Below are 12,216 nucleotides of genomic sequence, written 5' to 3'. Positions count from 1 at the left end.
TATTAAAACATTGCTTAAAGAGTTGACATTATTCTACAGAAGAAATAAATTATGTTTTAATTTGACGTGTAGAGGCATTCGTTGCTTTTGGCCGTCAGACTTGTGGTACGTGAAATATATTGCGCTCGGATATTCCACACGTGTTTCAACAATTCTCCGTGCTCGAAACAAAAAACACGCGGTAATTTCCCTTTTCTCTCGCTCAGAGAGGAACCGAAATTACGAGATGTCATCCTTCGTGGAGAGCAAGGGCATGGAGCAGCTTACCAAGTGTCCCGTGGAGTTTGTGGAGTATCCTCCCACTGGCGTCGTGGCATCCTCACCCCTCCAATCCAGATGATGACTTAAAAGTGCAGAGCTCCGGTGGCTTTCTAACACTGGAAGGAAGAGCGTTCCAGACGGCCGCAGAAGCGCACCTGAAAGCGCGTGATGCAGTGAGATAAATCATGGTCATTACACTGCTGGATGAAGGCCTCCACAAGGCACTGTCCATCATGAGCATGAGATGTAATAATTCACCTAAAACATGCACACGAGCTGATTTCATCGCTCCGTTTCCTATATGAAGGTACTTTTAAATACACTTCCATTACTTGGTTGCCACACCGTCATTATTATGGCCCATCAGCCATCATTGCTCGTAGCGATGTGTCCTGTCCAAGCCACACTTACTTGTCTTCATATTCTTTTAATGTCCCTTCCATTTATCTTTGTGCCTCACAATGTAATACGTCTCTTCGAGATTCGTTGTACACTATTCAGTTTTAGTTCCATTGTTTTTTGTGAATGACCGTGTTTGTGAATCATGCGGCATAGCAGGACTTTTTATTGTGTCTCCCACTGCTGATTATAGACTGAATTACTTGCAAGCATTTTAATGTCCTTTTTGTTATGTTTTTTTCTTAGATTTGGTATTTGTTTTATATCAGATTAATCTAATTTGATGCGTAAGCTTGCACGACAATTATTGTGATCTGTAATTTGTTTTTTAACCAGATCGTTTGAGTAAAATATGTGTCGTTAAACCTCCCCCACTCAACACAGCCAATTAATCAAGTCACGTGACCAAATGCTGAAGGATATTTTGAGAATTCTGTAAACTGCCTAATGATACTGGCTCTAACTACCAGCGAAACGTCATACCCAATTCGTTAAATGTTCTGACATTGCTTTCCAACAACACACCGATGGTGCTGAAACAGTAATAAACGAGTACTTTGTTCATGTGACGACTTTATTAATTGGTTCTGCTGAGTGGAGGAGGATTTATGATACACATTTTACTTACGCAATCCATCAGATTCATCTATTAGATTCCCCCCAAGCATGGTACAAATTTTGTGGGTTTCACTTAGAGGGCTTGGCTCATGGGGACTATTTATTCATCATAATATCCTTTATATAAAAAGCCCAATTTAGCCCCGACTCTTTAAGGAGTGTATTGCAATTGGGATTATTGGCCAATTCCATTCATGACTGTTTGGCTTGCGGGCGAGAAATCGAGGTACCCAAAGAAAACGCACCCAGACGGTCGGTCGGTTTAGTTCGGGTCGGGCCCATTGAGCTATGGCAACGCGGCCAACGTGCCTGGGCTCGTTACCTGGAGTATGTTCATACGGGGGGTGGGTGGGGGGTGTGGTGGGGGGGTAACTGTGCACAGGTCGATCATGCTGTTTACAAAGGGTGTTGTTGGTGTGCCACAGGAATGTAAACTTCTGCTGTCGGTTGGTCATCCCTTCCACTAGTGGGCAGTGTTGGACTTCTGCATCGGCAATATTTTGGTACAGCCTTCTCAACTTTTATTCGCTGACCGCAGGCTACTATCCATCGATTGAAATCGATTCTTACACTCGAAACGCACTCATTGCATGGTGTGTATGCACAATCTTTGCAATGGTTACCAGCTCCAAAGAGTTGGAATTATTTTTTTATATTTATGTAATCGCCAAAGTAATTAAAAAACAAGGTTACTGTTTTAAGACTAACGTAAACATATTCCTGTTTAGCCAGTGCAGTGGGTTTGGCTACATGACTACAAAGTAGTTGTATGCCAACATTATTGTGATTAACTTCCACCACCCAACAAGATTGTTCACGTTTGCAAAGATATTATTTGTACGTGCCAAAGTATTAACTTCATTTTTTTCCCAATCGACTTAACTACATATCTCATTGCAAACATTGTGGCCGTTAAAAACTCTTCAAAAATGTTAACCAAGGCAGAATGCAATAGATTTTTGCACTATCAATATTATGAAAACATCCTTCTCTTAAACGTTGTGAATACGGTATGCATAACATTTTTAATTGACTTGATCAGGTAGCTCAGGGCTCAGAGCTATGAGCCAGCACATCTGAAAGGCTCGGTTTTAATCCAGGATCTCAGTTGCCCATGATTAAACTAGGTTCTGAAGTGTCGTGAATTATTGATCTCAGCCCGGTTACCAATAACTGTAGAGAGAGAAAAAAGAAGTCATTACACTTTTTTATTTTCAATTCAATTGGCGAAATTCCAGCTCTGACACAAGGTGATGGCATTGCTTTGCGAAAGTTCCGTATCGACACTTCTTCATCTCATGATATGATGTTGATAGCACAGTTGGAGTTAAAAACTATAAAGGGCAAAGGTGCGGCCCTGCAATTGCTTCCTCTCACCACTGCTGGTCGCTGAAGAGCCTCCACTCGAGGGAGCTCCAGAGAGCCCTTCTCAAAAGTAGTTTTTTATCTACTTTTCCACTGTGGCCTGAAGTCTTGAAGGTGTAGCAGTACTGACACTACACCCCACCACACATCACCTAATGATTGACCTGACCGTGGTGCACCGGTTGGCACTGCTTGGTGGGCTGAGGCAGGCGGATTTAAGAAACTTGCACCATTGTTTTCACTTGCCGCCAGTCGAACCCCCGCACCCTCCGGATTGCAAGTGCAGCGTGGATAACCATTGGTCCGTTGCAGTGTTCCCTACAAATGTACATATTTCATTTAAAAAAATGTATATGGCGCTAAAACCCAGTTATTTTTAACAATCTTCAAAGTAAGAGGCTGTTGTGGCACCTTAATCAGCAACCTCTCGACTTGTCCACCGCCATCAACACCGCATCGACTCCTGAAGATACAACAAGACCCAGCTGAGCCGCATCTATCCCAAGGGCACACGAGTCGACTCCTCCAACTACATGCCGCAGGTGTTTTGGAACGCCGGCTGCCAGATGGTGGCCCTGAACTACCAGACGTTGGGTGAGCTGCTCTGCTCCACATCACTTCCTTTTTCTGTGCCAAAGCCTTCTCTAACGCGCGTCTTGTCCCCCGAAACCAGCATGTGGATGTACAAGATAGGACATCGATTTAAAGTTGCTAAATTTTGACTTTAAACTTTCGTGACTGCTGCTCAGCTGCCTCTGTATCACTCTTCTATTGCTACTGCAGGCTGCAGGCCGCAGGCCGCAGGCCGCAGGCCGCAGGCCGCAGGCCGCTGGCCGCGGGCCGCGGGCCGCAGGCCGCAGGCCGCAGGCCGCAGGATGCAGGCCGCAGGCCGCAGGCCGCAGGCCGCAGGCCGCAGGCCGCAGGCCGCAGGCCGCAGGCTGCAGGCCGCAGGCTGCAGGATGGCCGGGACTTGATCCGATGGTCACTCTCCACTGACGTCAGCTATGGCCGTGAATCAAGTTCAGGTCACTGGGTTCACAGCGCAGAGCACCGTCCTCGCCTATCCTAGAATAGCCTATTATAATTTACTCGCCTTTTGCCCGTTGAAAGACGGGTGTATTGTAGTAAATCTGAAACTTGCAAGCAAAAAGTAGAACACGACGTGATATTCATTGCACTAATGCGTGTGCAATTTGTAAGGGCGCGGTGACGCAGACCTATTTCATTTTAAGGTTATAATTCCTTGTTCATCATGACGTCCTTTTTACTTTGATGTCTCAACAGCGTTATGGAGATCGCGTGACGTAAGGATTCTGCCTTTGTAGTGAGGGTTGTAAGTTGACTTCGGGGACGAGAGAGGAGGCGCCTCGGCCCCCATGTGGAGTGACGTCAGCCGCTAATTATTATGAATGGCGGGGGGGGGGGTGTCCATTTGGAGGACGTCACCCACTCATGATTATTAATGAGGGGGACTGGTCGATGTGGAGTGACGTCATGTTCGTTAAGGACAGACATTGCTGGGTGATCATAGTAGGTATTTCACTAAAATTAAATTCATATTAGTAAAAGTCTCAATACAGCCGTACTGTGACACATTGCAGAGTCTACCTTCTGCAAGCGAGGGGTGGCTCTTTATCTGCTGCTGCCCCTGTAATCTGAACCTCCCTTCCACCAACAAGCTTTTCTTTCGACTCCCTGCTCAAGTGGACACTCAAGACCTCCTCTCCTCCTAAGGAAATAAATATATTATTTTCCCCTGGATGCTCACGTCCCACTATTTTTACAACACCTTGAAATATGGCTGCGTCTATACACGCTGTATACATCCAAACTGTATTGTGTTGGGTTAACCAAGGACAGTTTTTTCTTTCACTCTATGCATATTTACAATAATTTCCGGTAGATGTCCACACTCCTTCACAACCCACAGTGAGAACTGATTTCTCTCACCTTCTCCGCCACCCAGACTTGGCCATGCAGCTCAACATGGGCATCTTCGAGTACAACTGCCGCAGTGGCTACCTGCTCAAGCCAGAGTTCATGCGCCGGGCCGACAAGCAGTTTGACCCCTTCACGCAGGACATCATCGACGGGGTCATCGCCAACACCATCTCTGTCAAGGTGGCCCCCGCGTGAACGATGCAAGCGTTGGCACGGGCAGAGATTGCAGTATAGGGGCAGGGGTAGACAGTGATTGGAGTGGCAGCATAGGAATAGACGGAGAGTGGTGGTGTCATCCCCTTTGGCGGCCCAAAGCAAAACAAATATTTAGAGGCCCCCACTTTCAATGTACACACTTTTCATGAGATGACCAAAGGGAGGAGTAAGATGAGAGGAATCCTCTGTGTGTGCATCTTCAGGTGATCTCGGGCCAGTTCCTGTCGGACAGGAAAGTGAGCACGTACGTGGAGGTGGATATGTTCGGGTTGCCTGTGGACACCAAGCGGAAATACAAGACTCGCACCAGCAAAGACAACAACTCCATCAACCCGGTGTGGGAAGAGGACCCCTTTGTCTTTGACAAGGTCAGTCCACTGCGTTTTAATTTCCTTTTATTAACACACAAAACAAACTGGCACTGCTCAATTATCCCAATAATGAAAAAAATATCTTGAAATTACACTACGAAGCAGCATTGCCCACCCCCCTCTACTGTGACAACAAGGCAGGACCCTCCGATAAAAATGTCTTTAGAATTGGTGAAGCTTTCCTGAGTAAACAAGCGTAATAATAAGAAATTATGATAGGCTTAGGCCAGATATTTCACCTGTTGGTACCAACGTTTATTTGATTACGAATAAAAGCGCTCACTAAAACTACTGAACAAATATTTTTTTTATGTTACCAGGTAAGACCCACTGGGCTATATAGCTCTTTTTCAGAAGCGACCTGGCCATAAATGATATACAACAGGCCTCGGGTTGGGATCGAACCCACGGTCTCCTGTATATCAGGAGAGGTAGTTAACATATCACCACCGTGGTGGGATGTTAACGGTAGTGCAGCCTGAAACCTGACACCTGGTCACTTGCAACTCCGATTTCATCATCCATGATGATGGCCAAGGGATACAGCATTGAAATTAGATCATGTGCAGATGCCAAGCTGATTGTTACATTCGCAGAACCCATGAGAGAATGCGACGGCGTGGGGAGGCCTTCATCCAGCAGTGGATTTATCTTGGCTGACGGTGATGATGAAGAAGAGTGATAAAACTTCCCGTTATGTGGTTATACCATGTTTTATTGACTTCATGAAGATATTTGTGCCGATAAAGTTTGGCCACTGCAGGTGGTATGCAGAGAACAACATTTAAAATGAATGAAATCCAGCGAGATTCCATCAGGTGAAGGACAAGCACGCCAGCGAGCTGGCAGGAGAATGAGAAGTGCTCGAAAGGATAGAAGAGGCAACATTCCCAAAAATAAAAAGTTTTTGTTCGGAGGGAAGGAAACTGAGATCCAAGGCAAAAATGAGGTCTACAGATAATGTTGTTGAGGCCTTGGGAAAGAAAGGAGAGGACTGGAGAGTAATGGAGACAGAAAATGAAAAGAGTGGAAAGTATGGAGAGGTGTTTTTGCCCAACCTACCCAGGCAGTGCCTGGACATAGAGACCAACAGAGACCACGCTTGCATGACCACGATGACGGTTGACCATGGCTGGCGGTCGTGATGACGAGTATGCGTGGTTGTGTCCGCAGGTGGTGCTGCCCAGCCTTGCGTCACTGCGCATCGGGGTGTTTGAGGAGGGTGGGAAGTTCGTCGGACACCGCATCCTGCCTGTGTCTGCCATCCGCCCTGGTGAGGGGGGAGAGCTGCACACTTGATTCAGAGAATGAAACAAAAAACCCAACCAAAAACAAACCACCGCAATCGTCATTCACCCTGCCTCTGCCATTGAACAGTAGCACGTTCAAAGCGTAGGACTACTGCGTAGGTTTGTAGTTGTTGCGCTGTACAGCTTTCCAATGTCCTCACGACGTTTCGGCCACAACGCAAGCAGCCGTCCTCAGGTGAAGACCAGGTCTGTCGGGGAGACAGCGTCTTGAGAATTATTTTATTATGTTTTATTTGTATTATTTTATTACTTCCCTTCTACGTGACTTTACCGAAAGAACCAAGAAGATGAATCCCTGCAGTCACGAAAGCTTTAAATCGAAATTTAGCTCTCCAATGTTTTTCATGTTGCAATCTGTGCCTGTCAGCATGCGCTGAATATTCGATTCCTGAAAAAACTCCCAGTTCGTAGAGCGAAACGTCGGACAATGTGCCAAATAACAAGCGGTACAACCCCAAAACGAATCCAAGAGATACGTAACATAGTCAATCAATGTCACTCAGTGCATCATCTCTCTGGCATTCCTTAAATGAGTGCTGCATTTGTCCTACGAGCTGGATATATATCGTATGGTAACAGCGTGGAGATTCCTTCATCCAGAAGTGTATTGATTATGGCTGCTGCTGCTGCATCTGCTGCTGAATGATGATGATGTCCAGTGGAAAAATTGGCTCCCACCAAATGAATGTGGAATTCCCTCTGAACCCCCAATAGAGATGATCACCACCGCATGGTCACTTGCAGGAGGGATGCTGTTTTAGCCAGTGACCTGTCAATCACAAGTGGCATTGCTGGAAACATTACACTACTGTGTGTGTCTTTATTTAACGAGGCAGTTGTCAATGGTGGCAGTGGGGCGGTTCATTCAGTATTGGCTTAATTGGAATGTTGTTATTTTCATTTTGAGCAAATTTTAAAGAACTTTAAATTAATGCATTGTTTTTGTTATCATGCTAATTTTCCCAGGAAAGCCTCACTGCGTCTCACAAATCTTTTTCACGAGGGTCCTGCCAATGTATTATTATTATTATGGTTTGCGGGTAGGGGGGGGGCAATAGTTGCTGTGTATGTTCTATTTGAGTAACGACTTAAGATTAACTGCAACATACTGCTCAGAGCCGCTGGAGAGCTGTAGGATATGGCCTTAAAATGTGTGGGAACCAAAGCATTTCTGTCTCTCCACGACTTCCCCCCTCAATCAATCTTCATAGGCAATTCAACGTGTGGCTAGGATGATAAACGATGATTCCATGATCAGCTTTGAACCGGTGATTTTGGGTGTAATATCATGAGCACTAAATATATATAAAAGCACCACAAGGCATCAACTGTCACACGCAGCACAGCTTACGAATCCTCTTTGCGCTGTCTGCTGAATGATCTCTGCGTCTCGCAGTCTGCGTATTGCCACCATACATCAGTACTGAAGTGACACATTCTTTCGTGGACTTCATAACGTTCACTTCTCTGCCTTCCGGCCCCCAGAATGTTCATCGCTTTTGTCTGCCTTCAGCTAGAACGGTAGACGCAAAGTACCGGGAGCCCATGAAAAATATTGTGTTATGATTTGCCTCTCCCACACACCCTCTACCCCCAACTCAAGTCGATAAATTGTTCCGATTCATGTTTAAAACGAGTGTTTTCTACGTCGTGGTCAATGTCATGTGGATCGTGAGGGTTATTTGAACAGACTTCATTTCCCTGGTTTGTATGTGTTTGTGAAGCTTGGGAGCATTGATGTGGGCGGGAGGGGAGGCATAGAAGTGTCATAGAACTTGACTTGAAGCACGTGTCCTCTATGTGGAGGTGGCTCTGTGATCTTCCATTGACATGCTAATCTCTCACTTTCACATCACTAGCCCCACCCACTTAGTTTATGACCCTTGGGCTACACTCATTTCAAACCTTTAAAACAGCAGCTTTCCCCCTCTTTTTTCTCCTGATGACGATTGCTTGCGTTGCGATCGAAGCGTCGTGATATTTTTTATTATTCACTTCATTTTAATTTTCATTATTTTATTCTTATTTTTTCTATCTACGTGACTTTACAGAAGGACCCAAAGAATATCATATAACTGTGACTTTTGCTGCACTGCCCTCTGCTGCTTTCAGAATGTGGCCCCACAGCAAGCCTATAATACCTGTTGTGCATGGTGCTCACCCATCCAAGCACAATTCAGGCTCAACTCTTGCTTCGCATGAGATATCTGATGAGATTGGGAGTGTTCCGTGTGATTTGGACAAGTCAGATGTCATCGTCATTGTCATCGTTGTCTTTCTCTTAACCACAGTGGTTGTGGGGGCTCCACTGATGGCCTGTCTGTCAACTCTCTCCATTTTTACCTGTCCTTTTCAGTTTTTGCCAGGTGTTGTCCCAACTTATCAGTCCATGTTACCACAAAAAATATCTATTCTCACGTGTACGATTTGATGCAAGTGTTGTGACCGCCAGAATCAATAATCGATGCTTTTGTTTTTTGTGCCCACGAGAAATGCCACCTCTTATTTGTTTGGCACGCTTGGCTTGGCGCGGTTCGTTTATTCCAGGTTTCCACCACATTTGTCTACGAAATGAGAGCAACCAGCCGCTGAGCCTCCCTGCAATTTTCGTTTTCATTCAAGTCAAGGATTATGTCCCGGTCGCCTTTGAGAGTGAGTATGGGGCGTCTCTGACCCTGGCTGTTTCCTGTCTCTTCCCATCGATCACGGGCACTAACCTTGTAGAGCTCTGCCCCAGTAGAGTCTGTGACTGAAGAACTCCAGGTGCAAGAGCCTTCTGGCCTGGACCATCATGTTCTCTGTAACATTAAGTAAATAAGCCTGCCCCCTGCCCCCTTTATTGTATTTAAGGTCATTATGCACAGTGGTTGAAAAACATTGCCACTAATCCCGATGAGTTAAGCCTATTGTCCTGAGTATTTATTTTAGATAAATGCTACTTTGAATGTGCAAGAAGGGCATTGGAGTTCGCTCGTGGTGGTCACGGAAGTACGTACAATCTTGTAAATGGCTGGGGAGGAGTGGGGAGGACTATAGAAACACGTTCGATTTGGTGTGCCTTAAATTTACTTTAAACAATGCCATGAAATCTCACTGAAGATGATTGTGCCAAAATTGTAGCCTTAATTTTAAGTACTGCGAGGTGATTGAGTGGAAAGGTTCCCAAACATAGCAATGTGAGTTTAAACCTTGGCCAGCATGATCTCATCCGATCATCATAATGAGCACCACCTACTAAAGCTTTCCCTAAGGACAGACTGGTCCCTGCCAAATGAATGTGGAATTTCCATCATGGGTTGTCGACTTCCATCAGTGTAAATAATAATTGCACATCATTCAATTGAGCAAGGGGTGACTGTAACTTAATTTATGAATAGAATTCTGCAATTTCAAAAATAACCACGTGTGTCTTTATTCGTGTTATGTCTCTTTAAAGATTTCATCAGCGGATTGTCCAACCCCATAATGTACCAGGGGTTGATGGAGCAGCGAGCCAAGCAGCTGGAATCTCTCACCATGGACGAGGTACGAATTTAAAAAGAATCTTCAAGGATGATCAGAGCGTTCAAATGGCACTGCTGACTTTAGCCCGCTGTCTGGTTAAACCAAGCTCTCAAGTGTAGAGAGGATTTTAATTGTGAAATTAATCCATCGTCGCATGTCCCAATAGACATTTGTTTTATGACCACCATCATCATCATCATCATCAGGGTAGTCACTGCTGTATGTTAACGGTGAGCGTGTGATGGGCTCCCCGTGGAGCAGGACCAGGTGGACGGTCAGGCTGCACCGCAGACTCCTCAGACCCCGCAGCGGCCAAGCCCCGGCCCTCGGCCTGACCCTGTGGCCGCACCGCGGGACAAACACCGGGCCAGCATCACCAACCCGCCAGACTTGCTGGGCCTCGGTACGTGGCCACATCCACACTGCTGCCTCTAGAACACACGGAGCTCCTCCATTTATAACACACAGATGACTCATGTTATAGCTCCTTCCACTCAGACATAACAACCACATATAAAGATGTAAGAGCTACATTGCGATTGTATCAAAGTAATACAATACAAATGGAATAGGAGTCGGGCAAGGAAATACGCTCTCACAAAGGCTTTTCAAAGTCTTACTACACGGTGTTTTCTGGAGATTGGATTTGAAAGATGAAGGCATGAATATAAATGTAAACAATAGGAACGATCTAAGATTATTCTCACGACATCAACTGATATACAGGCTTAAATTGCATCCAGTTTGAGGTTCTCACGTATACAATCTTGAGTAACTGAAATAAGTAATGTGCATGGCCCACTAACGATAAATTTAAATTAAGTTGGAGTGGCCATTTCACTTTTGACAGCAATGTATTGTCCTGTGTGGTGTTTCACAGGCCTGTCCCCGAAAGTTGATAAGAGATGCAGCATTGATGAGCATTTTCAAGGTGAGTGTTCAGAGTCATTCTACTTTGTCTTTACTGCATTTTCCTGCATCCCACACTCTCCTCTGAAAAGGAAAGTCGTGGTCTAAGGCTTGTTTAAATGGAGAATATGTATGCACCTGAGTTCTTGGTTCATGCTGTGGGTCTATTTACCATAAACACTCGCGGTGGACATCACAGATCCTGTAGCGTTATTCAAAAACTGGTGGATCATAGATGTCGGCGCCATTGTTCACAAATTTCCAAAACCTGAAAACATTTTTCCAATTATATAAATTGTAAAAATCGCATCACAACATCGCCCCCTATGGTAGATGATACCCAATCGCAGGGCATTACTGCAGACCCCTCGGTGTGGTGGTGTATGGACATTCTCCACCGGGCGGGGGTTACCTTGGCTAGGCTGTGAGGCGCTTTGAGACGCTGAGGTGTTCCTGCGAGTGCCACTGTGAATGAAAATCCTTTTGCGATGCTCATGGCTTTTCACAGCGGACGTGCGCCTCGCAAGTCTGGACGACCTTAAGTGCAACAAGCTGCTTGCCAAGTTGTCCAAGCGGCACATGAAGGAGCTGCAGGATCTGCAGAAGAAGAACGGCAAGAAGGCGGCCGACCTCATCAAGGAGCAGTCGTCGCAATTGTCCGACATGCAGTCTGGCCTGCTCAGGCAGAGGGCGTCTTTTGAACGGAAACTCTTCAAGGGAAAGAGGTGAGGTGTCGGGTCGCGCAATCGCGATGGGTTTGGCGCGGCCCCTCACCCTTCCCTGTACCGACAACGTCTGTTATCACTCTTCAGTAACAGGAGTTCGAGTTTATTTTGTTGAACCAGGTGAGAGCTCTGTAGACCACGACAGTGTCATGTGGAAGAGTGAACCTGCCTCTAGAACGCACAGAGCTCCTGCCTCTAGAACGCACAGAGCTCCTGCCTCTAGAACGCACAGAGCTCCTGCCTCTAGAACGCACAGAGCTCCTGCCTCTAGAACGCACAGAGCTCCTGCCTCTAGAACGCACAGAGCTCCTGCCTCTAGAACGCACAGAGCTCCTGCCTCTAGAACGCACAGAGCTCCTGCCTCTAGAACGCACAGAGCTCCTGCCTCTAGAACGCACAGAGCTCCTGCCTCTAGAACGCACAGAGCTCCTGCCTCTAGAACGCACAGAGCTCCTGCCTCTAGAACGCACAGAGCTCCTGCCTCTAGAACGCACAGAGCTCCTGCCTCTAGAACGCACAGAGCTCCTGCCTCTAGAACGCACAGAGCTCCTACCTCTAGAACGCACAGAGCTCCTGCCTCTAGAACGCACAGAGCTC

At 46.2% G+C, this 12,216-nt stretch overlaps 1 protein-coding gene across 4 annotated transcripts in view; it reads left to right on the top strand.

Moving 5' to 3' along the window:
- LOC144723456 (1-phosphatidylinositol 4,5-bisphosphate phosphodiesterase beta-1-like) overlaps window positions 1–12,216 on the top strand; it is a 144,598-nt gene that overhangs the window by 119,889 nt on the left and 12,493 nt on the right. For 3 of the 4 annotated variants that reach the window (XM_078602229.1, XM_078602228.1, XM_078602226.1), the window contains 10 exons: window positions 207–291; window positions 3,113–3,237; window positions 4,610–4,764; window positions 5,004–5,168; window positions 6,345–6,444; window positions 9,029–9,133; window positions 9,918–10,006; window positions 10,244–10,388; window positions 10,866–10,916; window positions 11,403–11,619. In XM_078602229.1, coding sequence (XP_078458355.1) covers window positions 207–291; window positions 3,113–3,237; window positions 4,610–4,764; window positions 5,004–5,168; window positions 6,345–6,444; window positions 9,029–9,133; window positions 9,918–10,006; window positions 10,244–10,388; window positions 10,866–10,916; window positions 11,403–11,619 — 1,237 coding nt within the window. The remainder of the gene's footprint in view (window positions 1–206; window positions 292–3,112; window positions 3,238–4,609; window positions 4,765–5,003; window positions 5,169–6,344; window positions 6,445–9,028; window positions 9,134–9,917; window positions 10,007–10,243; window positions 10,389–10,865; window positions 10,917–11,402; window positions 11,620–12,216) is intronic. The other variant, XM_078602227.1, reaches the window with a different exon arrangement.

This window comes from Lampetra planeri, chromosome 18 (genome assembly GCF_965212315.1).
Source record: "Lampetra planeri chromosome 18, kcLamPlan1.2.h2, whole genome shotgun sequence".
NCBI classification, from domain to species: domain Eukaryota; kingdom Metazoa; phylum Chordata; class Hyperoartia; order Petromyzontiformes; family Petromyzontidae; genus Lampetra; species Lampetra planeri.
This window is presented reverse-complemented; position numbering and strand designations above follow the sequence as displayed.